At 34.0% G+C, this 16,694-nt stretch overlaps 1 protein-coding gene across 3 annotated transcripts in view; it reads left to right on the top strand.

Moving 5' to 3' along the window:
• Window positions 1–4,757: 4,757 nt before the first annotated feature.
• VTA1 (vesicle trafficking 1) overlaps window positions 4,758–16,694 on the top strand; it is a 59,074-nt gene continuing 47,137 nt past the window's right edge. For 2 of the 3 annotated variants that reach the window (XM_011356137.2, XM_023528379.1), the window contains exon 1: window positions 4,758–4,917. In XM_011356137.2, the coding sequence (XP_011354439.1) occupies window positions 4,806–4,917 (112 nt within the window). In that variant the 5' untranslated portion in view covers window positions 4,758–4,805. Of the gene's footprint in view, window positions 4,918–5,343; window positions 5,363–16,694 lie in introns of those variants that run through there. The other variant, XM_011356138.2, reaches the window with a different exon arrangement.

The following is a 16,694-nucleotide window of genomic DNA, read 5'->3' as shown; positions in this document are numbered from 1 at the left end:
AAGATCATTTCTTCAAAGAATCCAGAATAGACTTCCCCTAATGCCATTGCCCATTCATTAATGAATATTTCGATTTATTCTTATTCTGATTCATACTTTAGAACACTGTCAGAATATACCCCTGGCTATTGGGAACAGCAACTATTCTCAGTCTTGTGTGAATCTTAGGTGTCATTCCTTTTAATCTTTTCAAGCAGGTCTTTTCAAGTAGGAAAGATGTTTAAGATGTTACACTGAATGGGACTCAGGTGAGGACCCTTTGCAAATCTTTGGAGCTCTTGTGCTTCTTAGCTCTCCCCTACACTAGTGTCTGCCTTGCAAAATCTAGCCTCCTTGGCCACCCTGGATCCTATCTCCTCAACTAACAGGTGAAAGGATGGTATTTCTAAGCCACCAAAGGAACCCTGCTTACTTCTGCTTCTTTTAAGTAAACAGTACATATTATTATATTAAAAGATACAGGGCGAAAAGTTAGTTTGGACAATCTTTTTAATGACTTACTGACATACTATTCTATGATTTCATTTCATTAGTAAGTATATCAGGATTGTTAGCACACAGCTATACACTCCTGAATAATAAATGCTATATATAACTATAAAGTATAAATACAAATATTTATACTTAAAGTATAAAAACTGATCTTTCTAACCAAAATGCAAATGTAGTAAAAATTAATAAGAATGTCAGAACTAAACAAATATACATATACATACATATATATTATGTACATGTGAAACATTTACCAAGAGAGACCATTTAGTGGGACATAAGAAAGTATTAAGGAATAAAATCATACAGAGTATATTGTTCACAACAGAATTAATATAAATTAATAAAAGTAAAACATCAGAAGTATGCTCAAATATTTGAGAAACTAGCAATACAATTTTATTAACCCATGAATCGAAGAAGAAATTACATGGAAAATTTTAAAACATTTTAAACAAATGATAATGCAAACATAATTTATCAAAATATGTGGAAAGCTGCTAGAAGAGTGCTTGCAGAATATTATTAGAAATTCTAAATATTATGTTAGAAAAAAGTTATAAAATGATTTAAACTTTTTATCTTAAGAAATTATAAAAAACAATTTGAATATAAATTAAATAGGAGGAAAATAAAAATAAGAGCACAAAAGATTGAAATCGGAAACTGAAAGATAATAGAAAAAAATCAAAACAAAAAGCTGGTTCTTTGAAAAGATTAGTAAAACTGATAAATTTCTTATTAGACAGATTGAGATAATACAGGAGAAAATGAAAATTACCTATATCATAAATGAAAAAAGAGGCTTCACATTTAAATGATTACAAGGAAACATCATAAATAATGTTATGCCAATAAGTTTGATATTTAAATTTAATGAACAAAGTCCTTGAAAAGCACACATTGCTAAAAACTTACTCAACAATAAATAGAAAATATGAATATCCTTATAACTTTTAAAGAAATTAAATTTAAAATCAAAAGCCTTTCACATATAAAATGTCTGGCCTAGATAGCCTGACTGGTAAATTCCATGAAATATTTAAGGAAGAAATAATACTCCACAATCTCTTTTAGGAATCAAGAGGGAATATCTGCCATTTCATTTAATAAAATTAATGTAAAAACCTTGATATCAATTTTTTTAGCAAAAATATATTAGCAATTGTAATCCAGATGATAGATAGATAGATAAACAGATAGACAGACAGACAGACCGACAGATAATACATCATGTTCAGGAGGGGTTTATTCCAAGAATGAAAGGTTGTTTTTACATTCAAAAACCAGTTAATATAATCAACTGGATTAATGGAATAAAGGAGAAAACTCACATAATCATTCCAATAGAAACGGATAAAAGCATTTGATTAAATTTAATACCAGTTTATGATGAAATAAGTTAAAAAAAAAAAACCTCTCACTGTAAAAGGAAACTATGTAAATGTAATAAAAAAAAATCTAAGAAAACGTAGAGGAAACATCCCACTTAATAGTGAAAGAATGAACAATTTCTCCTTTAATAAGGGAAAAAAGGATATCAACTTTTACCACTTCTGTTTAACACTGAACTGGAGGTCAATAAGACAATACAAAAACAAAATATATGTTTTGAATGTATATTTATTTAATGAATGTTATAAGTCAAAAAAAGAAAAGATATACAGGTTGGAAAAAGAAATATTTTTACTCACAGACCTGATCACATACGTAGAAAATTCTAAAGGATGTACAAAAGCTACTAAAATAAATAAATTTATCAAGGTTAATATTTCTGTAAAGTAATAAAGATGAAATTTAATTTTTTTAAATGTCATTTGAAATAATATTCAAAAATATAAAACACATAAGGATAAATTTTGCAATAGATATTCTAGATTTGTACAATGAAAACTACAAAACAATGCTGAAAGAAATTAAAGATGCTCTTAATAAGGAGAATAATAAACCACATTCGTGGTTTGGAAGCCCTAATCTTTTATAAGGTAGTAACTCAGAAAGAAGAGAACTTGTGTTGGCAAATGGAGTAAAATCTAATTGTAACCATTTCGCTCACTTTGCTATTTTGCCCTTTCCCTCCTAGAATGAATGCAAATGAGAAGGGGACCTTGAGCAACCTCCATTCCTGAAGGGAGAGATCAGGAAAATAACAGAAAGGTGCAGCTTTCACCAGAAAAAAGAACATTTGTTTTCAGACATAGGATGATGCAATGGAGAAAAGACAAAACACGAGAATATACAGGCCTAAAGAGACCTTAAAGTCAAGTAGTAGTGGTTAAGTCAAAGACTCTAAAACCAAAGTACCTGGATTTTAATGTTGGACACTCATATTTACTAGCTGTGACCTGGTGCAAGTTATATAAATTCTATGTGTCTTATTTTTCTCATCTATAAAATAATGAAAATGATAATACTTCTTCATAGGATGGTGATAAAGATTAAATGAGTTGATGTAAAGCTCCTAGAAACATGCGCTTTACATAGTAGATACTCAGTAAGTATTAGCTAATTACTACTTTTTTTGTGGCAGATGTGAGGTGAAACAATTCCTGTTTGGTGGCCTTAATCTGTCTAGCAGGGAGTACGGTCTTTTACCAAGGCAGTCGGGGCAGAGAGTTTGGCTTGAAGAGAATAGGGAAGGCTTAACAAATCAGATGCATACTGGTGATTCATGAGGGCACTTCCCTTCAATCCTAGATATGCCATTAAAATTTCCTGAAGACCTTTACCAAATACTGATGCTTAGGATCCAACCTGAAACAATTAAATTTGAATGCCTGGTGGTCGGACCTAGATATGAATCTTTTAAAAAATCTTCTGAGGTGATCTTTAAGGACCACCACAGTTGGGAATCAAGAAGTAATACAAAGATGATAAAGGAGAAGTCATAAGGACAGAGAAAAGACATTTATGGTTATATCACTCTGCTTTGCTTTATTAATTTCTCTACCAACATAGTGGGAATAAGAGAAAGAAACCATAATGTCTTTGTCTGTTTGGGCTGCTATAACAAAATATCACAGACTGGGTAGCTTATAAACAACAGAAATTTATCACCTCCCAAAGGCCCTATCTCCTAAGGCCATCGCTTCCAGCATTAGATTTCAACATATGAATTGGTGGGAGGGGTGCAGGGCAGAAATATTCAGTTCATAGCAAATATATCCTCTAGTGGTTATAAATATGTTGCTGAGGTTGGGGAGAGTACAGAACTCAGTTTCTTGCCTGGTAAAAAAGCCAAACCCAGAGAAAGGCGATGGAATCTATCTGCAAATAAGGATAGACAAAGTATGTGGACTGGGGGTAATAAAAGGACATAGAGCAGCTTCTACAGGGGTTGGGGGCATGTTTCAGTGTTGATTAAAGAATAGTAGAGGAAAATTTCAGAGCTTGAGATCTTGATTTTTGGAAATGGTGTAATTTCAATGAAATCTAGTTTTAAGATTAATTCTCCAAACAGGAGCCTGTGATAAATTAAATAATGTTTATTCGAGGAGATAAAATGAAAGATGATCGTATGGGATGAAAAGGAGAGAAAAAGAATTGTGGTTATAGATGTTAGAAGGAAAAATTGATGCCTACGATGGTATGAGTCAGTAGTATTGAGCAAGAAGTATACCACAAACCCTTCTCTGTGCGTTAACAAGATAATAAATGTCAAAATACTTTGCAAATTGTTAATCACTCTCCAAAAATAAACAATCTGCAGATTATTCATTCACTAAAGTATACACTATCCAGTTCAGAAGAAAAGTTCAATTTCCTTTTAATTTGAAAAACAGTTCGGTTATATTTTCCAATGTATCAATATAGAAGAATGTAATTTAAAAGTTTAAATGTATCATCTCTCATCTTACGGAAAAATTGAATTTACAGTTTCTAAGATCAGAAAAGTTTCTATAGATGCTATTAATATAATCTGAGGAATTGAAAGCTATAATTCCTGAATGATGCCAAAGGCAATTCACGCCTTTACCCTTTTTCCCAATCTACAAATATTATTTTCTTTTTGTTTTTTCCTTTCTAGCCCTTCTTTTGCCACAAAAGGCGAGAGTAGGCGACCAACAACGTAAAAGTAAAGCAAAACGAAAACTCTCCTTCCTATCGGCAGAGAGCGCTGGTGTCGCTCAGCCTTTTTTCCAGGAGTCAAGCACAGTGTGGTTGCTCCAGCTGGGAATCCGTAGTTGACTTGCTGTCGCTGAGCAACGGGAGAGTGGGCGGGACATGACATGCGCGTTCGTGCGCGTGACCTCCCGGCGGAAGCGGAAGTGTCGGTGGCGCACGACTAGGAAGTGGTGAGTCTCGGAGTAGTGATGGCTGCGCTTGCCCCGCTGCCTCCGCTCCCCCCACAGTTTAAGAGCATTCAGCATCATCTGAGGACGGCTCAGGAGCATGACAAACGAGACCCTGTTGTGGCCTATTACTGTGAGTCTTTCCGAGTCGCCGCGCCCCCGCCTTGCGCTCCAGGGTTCACATACCGCCCTTTGGTTCTTGGGGCAGGCCTCGCCCTGCCTGGGGTTAGACCTGAGAACAGGGTGGAGCCCCGCTCTCCTAAGGGATCCCCACCTTCTCTCTGCCCCCTCGCAGGTCCCAGAAAGCCAAAACTCCAACAGCACCATGGTGTCCACCGCCGCTCCTGTTTTGAGCTTAAATGTTCCTAAACTGACTACTTGGGCTCATGAATTCTGAAACACACTGCACTAAGATTGTGTGTGTGTGTGTGTGTGTGTGTGTGTGTGTGTGTGTACGTGTGTACACGTGTACACACGTACACACGTACACACGTACACACAAGAGCCTCTCGTCTCCACCAGAGAATCCTGAAAGTAACCTAAGTAGTTGAGTGATTGATTTTGGAGTTAAAGCGAAGGTGAGTGTCCGGAAGACAGCAGTGATATGGACAAAAGGAATAGAGACTAATCGAAAAACATAGTCTTATGAAGCTTAATTGTGACAAATGCAAGCCTATTCAAATCCTCTTAAATGGTTAAATGTAGAGTATCTTTTACAAAGCAATACAAGCATTTGAATTTGACCATTCTCGTCTAGTCTACATGCAAATCACTTTCTTCGACCAGTGAGAATTTTTAGTCTTTAATTAAATAATATCTAGCTTGAGACATTGGTAGTAGTACTCTCACCTTGATTGTGACACAGATAATTTACAGTTGATGGAAAACAGGGATTAAATTTGTTAAAGCTTTTTTCCTTTACAGTGAAGTGTAGTTACAGTAGTGTTATGTCAGCTGTATTTTATATTCCATACTCTGACTTTACTGCATGTAAATAAATAGACAACTATAAATCTCTGAAAAGGATTTTTAGAGTTAAGTTCAATATAATGTATCCTCTGTCGTGAATGTTATAAAGTTATCTAAAATTTGGTCCACCGTCATCTCTGCCATACTCCAGGTGTACTTATTTTCATTTCTTATATATGCATGGCCCTTCCAAACCTTTGTGTTCTTCACTTTCTTGGAATGTCTACCTTTTTTTAACACTTGGCAAATTCCTCATGATTTAATATCTAATTCAAATGTCGCCTCTTCTGTAGTCAGTAAGTTGATTAGTAACTTGATTACTCTCTAGGTTTTATCTTATTTTGTTCAAACCTTAACAGCATTATTTCTGTTATACTTGTTCTTCATATTCCTCAAGCAGGGACCATTAATCATTCCTTCAGCGTGTATTGTCTCCCTATATAAAGCATTGCCCGACACTGTGGCTACAGTTCCTGCATTCATGGAGTTTACGTACAATGGAATAGGGAGATTAAACAGTAAAATTAGTGTATTATATAGAATATTAGAAAATTATGGAGAAAAATAAAGCAAGGAAAGAGACTAGGAAGTACCAGGAGCAGGGTGGTAGGGAGTAGGGAGGGGATTTTACTTTCACAGTGGTCTGGGAACCACTTCACTGAGTTCACATTTGAGTAGACTTGAAATAGTTGAATAGTAGGCTTTGCTTCATCTGAGAAAGAGTATTCTGTGTTCTCCAGAACTAATAATATGTACAAAAGTTCTGAGGCAGAGGCTGCTTGAAGGAGGATCAAGGAAGCCATTGTAACTGGAGTGGTTAGAGCAAAAAGATAAATGATGTGATAGGGACAAAGAGGTAATCTACTGTAACAATGAGACAGGAACCCTCCTTTCTGTCTAAAGCTAATCTTATTCATGAGCTCTGTATTGTATACCTTTGTGACTACCCAGTGACCCTTTATTTTCCTGGATCATTATCCTCTCTCTTGCCATTTCTAAATTTGACGCAATTTCCTTTATTTAAAAAAATAAAAAAATAATAATAATAAAAGAAGCTCTCACTATGACATTCCCCAAAGTTGCTGTCCTGTCTGGCTAATCTCAAAGATAAGCTTACAATAGTCGTCTGTAGTTGTCTTTACATCATTATCTCATAGAACCTTTTCAGCTCATTGCTGTCTGGTTTTCATGCTGATTATTTGAATGAAGTTGCTCTCAGCAGGGTCGTGAACAAACATTTTTATTGCTAAATTCAGGTGGCACTTAAAGATATTTTTGTTATGAAACATATGCATATTAAAGAACATATCATGTGTGTATACAGTTTAGGAAATAATAAAGTGAACCCTAATGTACCCACCACGTTTGATGTTATTAGACATTTTAAGTTTTGCTAATCTGGTGGGCGTGAAATAGTGTCTCTTTGGAGCGAAATTTGCAATTCACTGCATCTTAATGAGGTTGAGCATCTTTTCATATGTTAATTAACCATTTGTGATTCCCTTTCTAAACACCTATATTGCTTTGAACCATTTTTTTCTGTTTCATCATTTGTTTCTTGATACTAATCTAGATACTAATCCTTTGTTATATGTATTGCAAATGTCTTCTCCAAATTTGAGTTTTCACTCTATGAAGTCCTTTGATGTTTAAAAGTTCTTAATTTAAAAATATGGCCAATGTTTTTGGAGCTTTAACAACCTCCTCCTTATGATTTTAATTCTTATTTTCCAAGCCTTGATTTCCTTTTGTGTATAAAGTACCTTGTTTGGGACTTTGGCGTATTATTTCTATTATCTCTATTCTCTACTAAAACTTCTATTAGATAATGTGTTGCACTTTTCTGCTTTATTTCTTTGTCTCGGTGCTTTTATAGTTTGCATCCTTTGTCTTTTCTGAGCTTCATTCAGTGTAATTTCTTTAGGTTTGTTCACCTCCATATGTGCGTCCTTTTGTATAACGTATTTATTGAGTTTCTACTTTCATTTTTTATTTCTAGATGTTCTGGATTTTGGTTTTCAAATTGGCCTAGCCATTTCTGATAGTCTCTTTTTACTTATATCTTTAAAAACACTCAATTCTTTAAATGCTTTTAAATATTTATATTTGCTATCTGGTAATTCCTGTAGCTGCTAGATTTGTGGGTCTGATTCTTCTATTTAACAGAAGACTGCTCATGGTGACTTCTTTCCTTGTAATTTGTACTCTAGACATACTAAACCAGCGCTCTTCTAACTGTGGTATGCAAGTCGTTTTCCAGGAGTCATTTTTCCAATTCTCAGCTTCCATGTTTCTTTCCTGACAAGGCTCCTTTGGTCAGGGTAGCAAAGTAGTATGCTGCTTCTCTTTTCCCACATTATGGATTTGCCCTTGCTAGTTTAAAGAAGAAAGACATACTCCTGTCCGTCATGAGTATTTTTACGGTGTGTTGCCCTGGGAAAGAAGGCAGAAAACCTCCAGTATATCCAGAAAAAAAGGGACAATTTACATTACTGGCGTTAATGAATCCTCCGTTAATTAAGGTATTAAGTAGAGTTTCTTGTCTTTCCCTGTGAAGGAAAATCAATCAGAGCAAAGAATAAGCCTTCATTCAAAATGCTGGACATGAGGAAGGGTGTCAAGAGAACATTATAATTCGGGGAAAGAGGGTAGTATGTCTTGTTGTGGGGGGAGGGAGGGGGAGTCACCTCCAGTGTCTCCTTTTAGGAATAATTGGTCAGGAATGAATCTTAGAAGATGGAGGAATTGTTCTTAGAGATTAGCAGCCATTGTTTGATCATTTTGGATTTTACCCAGAGAGATGAGGAAGGGGACAGCTTGTGACCAAGGTCATGTGCAAGAGGATTTGGGAAAGATTAGTTGTAGGGACAAAGACATGGAAGGACCACAATGGAAAAATCTCTGTTCAGTCTCTTACATTTAAACGTATATCCGTTCGGTGTAATGCCTCATGTTAAAAACTGGCCTTTGTTGCAGTGTGCTGAATTCTCAGAATGGTAAGTTTTCATGAAGTGACTTTACCTTATCATCTCTCTTCCTTATTGAAGAATGTCATTCTGAGATAAGAGCAAAACAGAAATGCTGAAGGGGGGCAGTACCTTGTTATATCCAAGTGATAAACTCATGTAAGGGTCTGTGGCTTATCAAAGTTTTAGAATTAGAGTTGAGATGAGATGAGGCATTTGGGGAATGGGTTAGCATATTAACTTGAATGGGAAAATTGAGTTATATTTCCTGAAAAAGTAAGTCTCTAAACAGGTTTTGCCATTTATGTGATATGGTAGACATTCTCCTTAAACTAAATGAGCTTAATCTTCATCTCTGAGATCTTATGTTTTTTCAGAAATACATTTAAAACAAGCGATAAGATAAAAACATTTTTATTGATTGCTGATTTCCTTCTTTCTTTCTTTTTTTTTTTTGCCAGATGTTGAAACTAACAGTATTTCAGTTTTCCCAATCCTGTCTCACTGTCTTAGGATAAACAAGAAGCCTGTGGTTGAAAAAAAAAATGATGAAACTTTGTAAGATCTTTTTTGTGTGCTTCACAGGAAATGAGAAAATGAGTAAATGAGTAACTCTACTGATAGGCTGTTTTAAAAGAAATTTTGAGACAGACCTAATTGAATTGTCAGCTGAGAGATTATTAAAAATATTACTTGATCATAGGTGATCATATGGTTTTTCGACTATAACCCAGAAAGAATTTAAATAATTCAGTGATTTGGTTGTGACAACTTTCATTCTCATCTGCTATTTTATGTGAATGAATTTTCTCCTATGTTACATTCGTAAAAATGAAGGTTGAAACAGAACCAGTACTCTGTTAAGGTTCATTATGACAGTAAATCATATTTATAGATATATAATTTAACTCATTGTAAGATGCATTTTTAATGTTCTTTTATGTTTAATGATTATCAAACTATAATATTTATGTTGTTTTGATCAATTATATATTATAATAATTACAAAAGCTCAATTCCAGATGAAAAATTTTAACACTTAATAGCCTATCTCACAGGAAATTTTTATAAATTTAATTTTTATTTTTTGTACATTTTTTTGCAGAGAAGTGTGATAATCAAGTTAGGAATTTTGAGTATACAAATATAATCTTTATAATGAAATTCTATAGGAGAAATAAATAGAAATTGGGTTAAAATAACATATAACAGTATTATTTCTGGCTATTGTGTTTTAAAATAGATTGTGATAGATACCAAATTGCTGTATTTATAGTTGAAATAATATAATTTTTGGATGTCAATATTTGATATAGTACAGAATTCAATAGAGTTTTTTGTACCTATTTAAACATCTAATGAAAAGTGGTAGAGGTTAACTTTAAAATGTGTGAAGGGATACATTTCTCTGATCTTAGAGCAAACAAAAATTTTCTAAATTCTTAGAGCAAGAAAGATATTTTGTAAGGAAAATGATTTCAAGATTTTGCTAAAGTGCTTGCAGATTCATAAAAGCTCCATATTCTCTTACTTCGAGACTTTATGTATGTCTCTCTCAACCTGGAATCCCTTGGCTTCCTCTTAACCTGACTGACTTACTGTTGCCGATTTAGCACAATTTTTACTTTTTGCAGGTTGCTTTTCATGACCGCATAAGGATGGATTAGAAATTGTTCCAGTTCATCTTGGTCGCATTGTGTTTTAAGCACTGATTTACCTTTCACTATCTGGCACATCATTGATATTCATAAATACCTAATGAATACCATCTCTCTAAATATTATTAATATTCCACTAGTTCTGTAAGCTCTGAGAGCAAGAAGTATGGCTTATATTAATGATCTTTGAATCTCTAACTCCCAGTACAATACTTATGACATGAATATTTATAAATTTATCTGTTGATTAAATAAATGAACTATACAGTAATTCAGTGCTTGTTAATATTCTCTAGCTACAGTAAGGAAATGTAATGGAAAGAATTCCAACACTATGTTTTATAACTTGTTAACCTTGCTATATTTGTAATGGGTTTTAGAATAAGTCATAGATATGTCATAGGATTTACTCATTGTGTCTTCTCTTCAGTGTTATCTGATTTCTAAATATGATTATCTTTGGCCTTAATGGGAATACTTTAGTGTTCTACAATTTTTTTAAATTTTTACCTTAATATTCCTATATTTCTGTGCTGTTTGGTCTTTTTTCTTTTCAATTAGGAATGTTGAAATACTATATATCAAATTACTTTTTTACTATCTATGCAAGTGCTGATATACTTATTGTTTACTTCTTTGAACTTATTAATGTAATTAATAGTAACAAAATAGTAAATTTTCTCCTATTTGAAACATCTCTTCATTTCTAGGAAGAATCTCATTAGGGTTTTTTTTAATTAATTTTTTTTTTTTTATGGTTACATTGGTTAACAAAATCCAATAAGTTTCAGCTGTATACTTTAACAGTAAGGCATATATGTATTCACACTGTGTGTTCATCTCCCGTAGTTAGAATTCTTTCTGTCACCACATATTTGACCCCCTTTAAGGTTGTTTTTTTTTTTCATCAAAACCTTTTATTTTGAGAAAATTGTAGAGCCACTTAAAATTGTAAGAAATACAGAAAGGTCCCGTGTGCCCTTTATGCAGTGTCTGCCTATGATAATACTTGCAAAACTGTAGCATAATGTCACAATCAGAATATTGACATTGATGCAGTCAGATCTCTCCAGTTTTACATGTATTCGCGTGTGTGTGTGTGTGTGTGTGTGTGTGTGTGTGTGTGTGTATTTAGTTCTAAATAGTTTTATCAGGTGTAGGGTTTTGTATCACCATAGTCCAAGTAAAGGACAGTTCCCTAAGAAGAAACCCTCTTTACTCTTACAGCTACACCTACCTCTCCACACCCCCATCCCTGTACCTTAGCAGCCACTAACCTATTCTCCATTTCTAAACTTTTATCATTTTAAAAAATGTTATATGAATGAAATCATACATTATGTAACCTTTTGTAATTGACTTTTTTTACTCAGTGTAATTGCCTGGAAACTCATCTAGGTAATTGCATGTGTCAGTAGTTTGTTTTTTTCATGCTCTGTGGTATTTCATGGTATGTGTATACTACAGTTTAACAACTCAGCCATTGAAGGACATTTGGTTATGCTGTGGTCTGAAAGTCTGTGTTGCCTCCCAGAATTTGTGTTGAAATCCTAACCCCCAAATTGATGGTATTAGTAGTGGGGCTTTTGGGAGGTAATTAGGTCATGAGGGTAGAGCTGTCATGAATGGGATTAGTATACTTACAAAAGAGATACCTCCTTCCACCTTTTGAGGACACAAGAAGTCTGCAGCCAGGAAGAGAGCCTTCATCTGGCCATGCTAGCACTGACTGCCAGCTTCTAGAACTGTGAGCAATAAATTTCTGTTGTTCGTAAGTTACCTGGTTTGTGGTATTCTGTTACAACAGCTGTTTCCAGTTTGTGACTATTATGAATAAAGTTGACAAACATTCACTTATAGTTTTTTTATAAGTTATCGTTTCTCTAGGATAAATGCCCAAGAGTACAATTGCTGGGTCATGTGGCAATTTCATGTTTAGTTTTATAAGAAACTGGCAAAATGTTTTCTAGACTGGTTGTGCCATTGGACATTCCCACCAGCAACATATGCATTGAATGATGAGTGATACAGTTTCTTTATATCCTGCTGATATGTGGTGTGTCACTATTTTTTTTAGCCATTATGATAGGAATGGTGATGTCATGGTTTTAATTTTTATTTCCCAGATGGCTACTGAAGTTGACATCTTTTCTTGTGCTTATTTACTATCTGTATATCACCCTCAGTGAAAGGTCTCTTTATGTTTTAGCCCCCCTCCTTTTTTTCCTTTTATACCAAGTTAAGAGTTCTTAATATATTGTAGTTGCTAGTCCTTGGTCAGTTATGTTTTGCAGATATTTTCTTCCAGTCTGTAGCTTGTGTTTTTGGCTTCATTACAGGGTTTCACAGACAAAAAACTTCTTAAATTTAGTGGTACCCAGTTTATCAGTTTATTTCCTTTTTTTTTTTTTTTTTTTTGCATCATGCTTTTGGTGTCATCTAGATATTTTATCGTGTGTTTTTCTTAATGTCCTGGTCCATTGTATTTTCTCTGTGTTCCCTTCCTTCTTCAAGAATGGTCCTAAGTAAAATTAGGTCTTTTTTTTTTTTTTTAAAGTGTTATCGTCAGATTTTTGGTTACAATGTTATGCTAGTTTCCTAAATATTGTTGAAGAGATTGCTTCTTTTTTCCTGTATCTGACTTGGTTAAAAGCAGATTAAAAAAAAAAAATCATTGATAAAGCAGAGCTTTGTGGAGGTTTTGTGGGAAGTTCTTTTTTATATTTATCAATTTCTTTCATTTCAAAGAAATTTTGGCTTGAGCCAATGTTGATATATTAAAGTTTTCTAGAATTTCTTCACTTCTGTTACATTTTCAAATTTAATAACTGAATCAACCTTTGTAGTTTTAATCAAACTGAATTTCATTCTGTTTCTAGAACCTTCCTTATTTTCTCTTGTCTCCAAGTCTTCTAACATTCTGTTCACTTTGCCTTGACACTTCTTTCCCACCACCACCACTCCATTTTTATCCTTAAGGTACTAGCTTGATCTTTACTTTTTCTGGGAGGCCTTTTCCTTATCTCCCTGGTTTTAAAGTACTTCTTTATGTCCTCATTGTGCCTCATATGGCTTTACCTTAATTGCTTTTCATTTATCTGTTTCTCTTCTAGACTGTCTACTTAAGAAGGCCCGCACCCTGCTGGGTGCTCTTTGTTCATTTATTGTGCCAGGTAGTGCTAGGCCACTAGATATATTTGCACAAATAAAGAATAGATGCTCTAAAAAATGTTTGTTAAATTAACCTGAATTTTAAGGCAACGGTGGTCCCTACAGGGAACTATGGTCATAGAGTTGTCACTAAATTAAGAGGCCCCTGACAACATTCACATAACTCTTGGCATTTCTAACCATGCTTTCCTTCAGGGTGTCTGATCATCCTGGTCCTTATGTTAGTGAATGAAGGAACAAGGACCTGAATGACAGACATTAGATGAGAACTGGTTCTATGGGAAATTCTTGATGGTAGGTAATAATTAGAAAACCAGTTACAGAGTGAGGGAGGGGAAAGGGACTAGTTAAATTGATGAATGAAAGAGAGGCAAAAAGTCAATGCAGTAATCTGGGAGAGTCCTAATAAATGGAGGGTGGAAATGGAGGACAGGCTCGAGGTTACTAATGACATGGCTCTGAGCTCCGTGTCTCTCTTTCTGTTCTTTTTTTTCTTTAATGAAGCCAGAAAATATTTGAGTCCCTACTGAACGCGGACACTATATGGTAAATATTTTTATTCTGTTGGGGTTGGTGTCGTACATAAAGTTAAACCCAGAAAAATCCCTTTAAATTTGCTTGATTAAGGAAACATATAGAGTTTCAAGTCTGATTTGTTAAAGTTTCCTCTAGGGGGTGACATTGTACAATTAATAGACTTTCTATGACCCTGTATAAATGTTCTTTGAGAGTCATTCATTTATATGCTCATAGAAAAATTAAAATAACGGTTCAAGAACTTGTAAATATGTATAGTTATTTCAATTTTTTGCATAGCAAGTGTAACAATTTAGTTTAAAGACTAAATAATATTGAATTTATTTGTTGATGGTGGTAAGCCACAGTAATATTAGGATTAATAATCAGTTGCCTATTTTTGTTGTCGTTAATCACACAGAAATTGGATTTTCTAAAGCCTGACAAGCCAATAAAAATAAGCACATTTTTTTTCTTTTTTTTAATTTTTGCTGATTTCTTAATCTGTAGGATTAATTGGAGCCCATAGTCCTTTTGTCTGAGTACTTGTTTTTTATAGGCTGGTTCAATATACTCTAGCAATGTCAGGTTAATAATAAAAACCCAGAAAGTTGCACTACTGATTTATCCATTAGCATCCATTCATTTATCTTGTATTTTTTTTTTTACAAACATACATGAAAACATGAATTTTATTTGTAAAATAGTCATTTTGATAGTTCTTTTTTTAAGTAAATCATTTCATTTTTAGCCTTCCTGAAGGGACAGGGTCAGTGGACTCCAGTAACTTGTCTTTAACTGTCACTGTCTTTTCTTTTGGCACCCATGTAAGGTTAAGCATCTTTGGTAAGGTTCATTTTTTATGACAGTTGTGTTTGATTGTTCAGAGTGAAAGCTTACGTACTCTTGAGCAGCACTGGATTACATATAACAAGTTTCAGTGCTTGATAAATTCCTGCTTTCATTCAGTTCATCATTTTCCTGTGGCTTATCAAGTTTTTAATTTTTTTAAATGTTTTTTAACCTTAGTTAACCTTTAACCTTAGTTAATTATTTCTCTTTGGAAGCACTTTGGATTCCATTGTATCTCCATTAGATAGATACATTGAGATTATACATTAGATACAGTGAGATTATTAGATATTCTTGTTTATTTCATTTTTTCTGGTGGTTGCTCTAGTGTTTAGAGACTTATCACACACAGTCTACTGTCATATGCCACCTTACATATAAAGTAAGAACTTTCTTTTCTCCTCTCCTGTCTTTATTTATAGTTGTCATACATTTTACTTATACATATGCCATAAACCCTAGCATAATTTTTATTTTTCAACTTTATTTTTTGAAGAAATGTATGAAATGAGAAAATAAAAATTTTAAATATTTTTTCACATAAGTACCATTTTTAGCATTCTTCTTCGCTTTGTGTGGATCTAAGTTTTAAATCTGGTTGTCACCTTCCTTCAGTTTGAAAAACTATCATTTCTTATGAGGCTTGCCAACAATGAATTTTTTTCAGCTTCTGTTGAAATTTTTTTCATTTGTATTTTTGAAAGATATTTTTGCTAGGTAACGATTTAATTTGTCAATTTCTTTTTTTTTTTTATTTCATTTCTTTTTTTTTTTTTTTTTTTTGGTCATGTCTTCCCACCTTTTGGGGGGGACCCAATTACACCTGTGTTAGAACACTCGATACTTTCCCTCACCTCATTGAGACTCTAGTTTTGTTTTTGTTTGTTTTCAGTACTTTTTCTCCTTGCTTTATTTTGAGTAGTTTCTATTGCTGCATTCTGACATTCACTAATCTTTTCTTACTACTATTAATCTTATCCAATAAATTTTTTATTTTAGATATTTTTTATTTCTAGCAGTTCCATTTATGTTCCTTTGTATACATTCTGTTTCATTTTATTTATGATTTCCTTTAAATACTTTATAATGGTTTCCTACTATTTTAATGTCAAACGTTGTGTTATTTTGTCATTGTTTGATCTTATTGAGCTATTGATTTATTTTTCTTCTGGTTATAGGTTACATTCTCCTGCCTATTGCCATCTTTAGTAATTTTGGACTCTGCAGGATACTCAATTTTTAAGTTCTTAACTATCTAGACTTTATGGTCTTACTTTGAAGGGATTTGATCTGTCCAAAAATTAAGTTATTTGCCTTTCAATTTTATTCCTTTTGCCTTATTATTTTGTTTGATTTTAGCTTTTGGGGGGCAGCTCTGAAGTAGCCTTTTCTCTAGGGACAGGTAAAACCTACTACTAAAGCATATATCTTTTGTTGTCTTACTGAATATCTTGGGTAAGCACCTGGCATTCTCCACACTCTGGTTGAAGGCATCCCAGTCTTGTGTGTGTTTGGGGAGCAATTCAGCTCGCAGCTCTTGCCCATTCTTTTCTGTCCTGTGGAGTTTTCCCTTTCGCATGCACGTGGTGGTATTTGCCTGAGCCTCAAAGTTTCCCCTATACAGATTTGTGGGTTCCTTTCTGCTTAGCTCCCTCTTCTTCAGAACTCTGCCCCTGAACTCCAGCGTTTTCTCAGCTAGAGGACTGTGCTCTGCTTAGGATGTCCTCCTGCTTCTTAGCTGGAATGCGTGGCCAGGCAGAATGCCTGCCTGACCATTA

The sequence above is a fragment of the Pteropus vampyrus genome, unplaced genomic scaffold (assembly GCF_000151845.1).
Source record: "Pteropus vampyrus isolate Shadow unplaced genomic scaffold, Pvam_2.0 Scaffold24, whole genome shotgun sequence".
NCBI classification, from domain to species: Eukaryota; Metazoa; Chordata; class Mammalia; order Chiroptera; family Pteropodidae; genus Pteropus; species Pteropus vampyrus.
The sequence above is the reverse complement of the archived record's forward strand: the minus strand, read 5'-3'. Positions and strand labels throughout refer to the sequence as shown.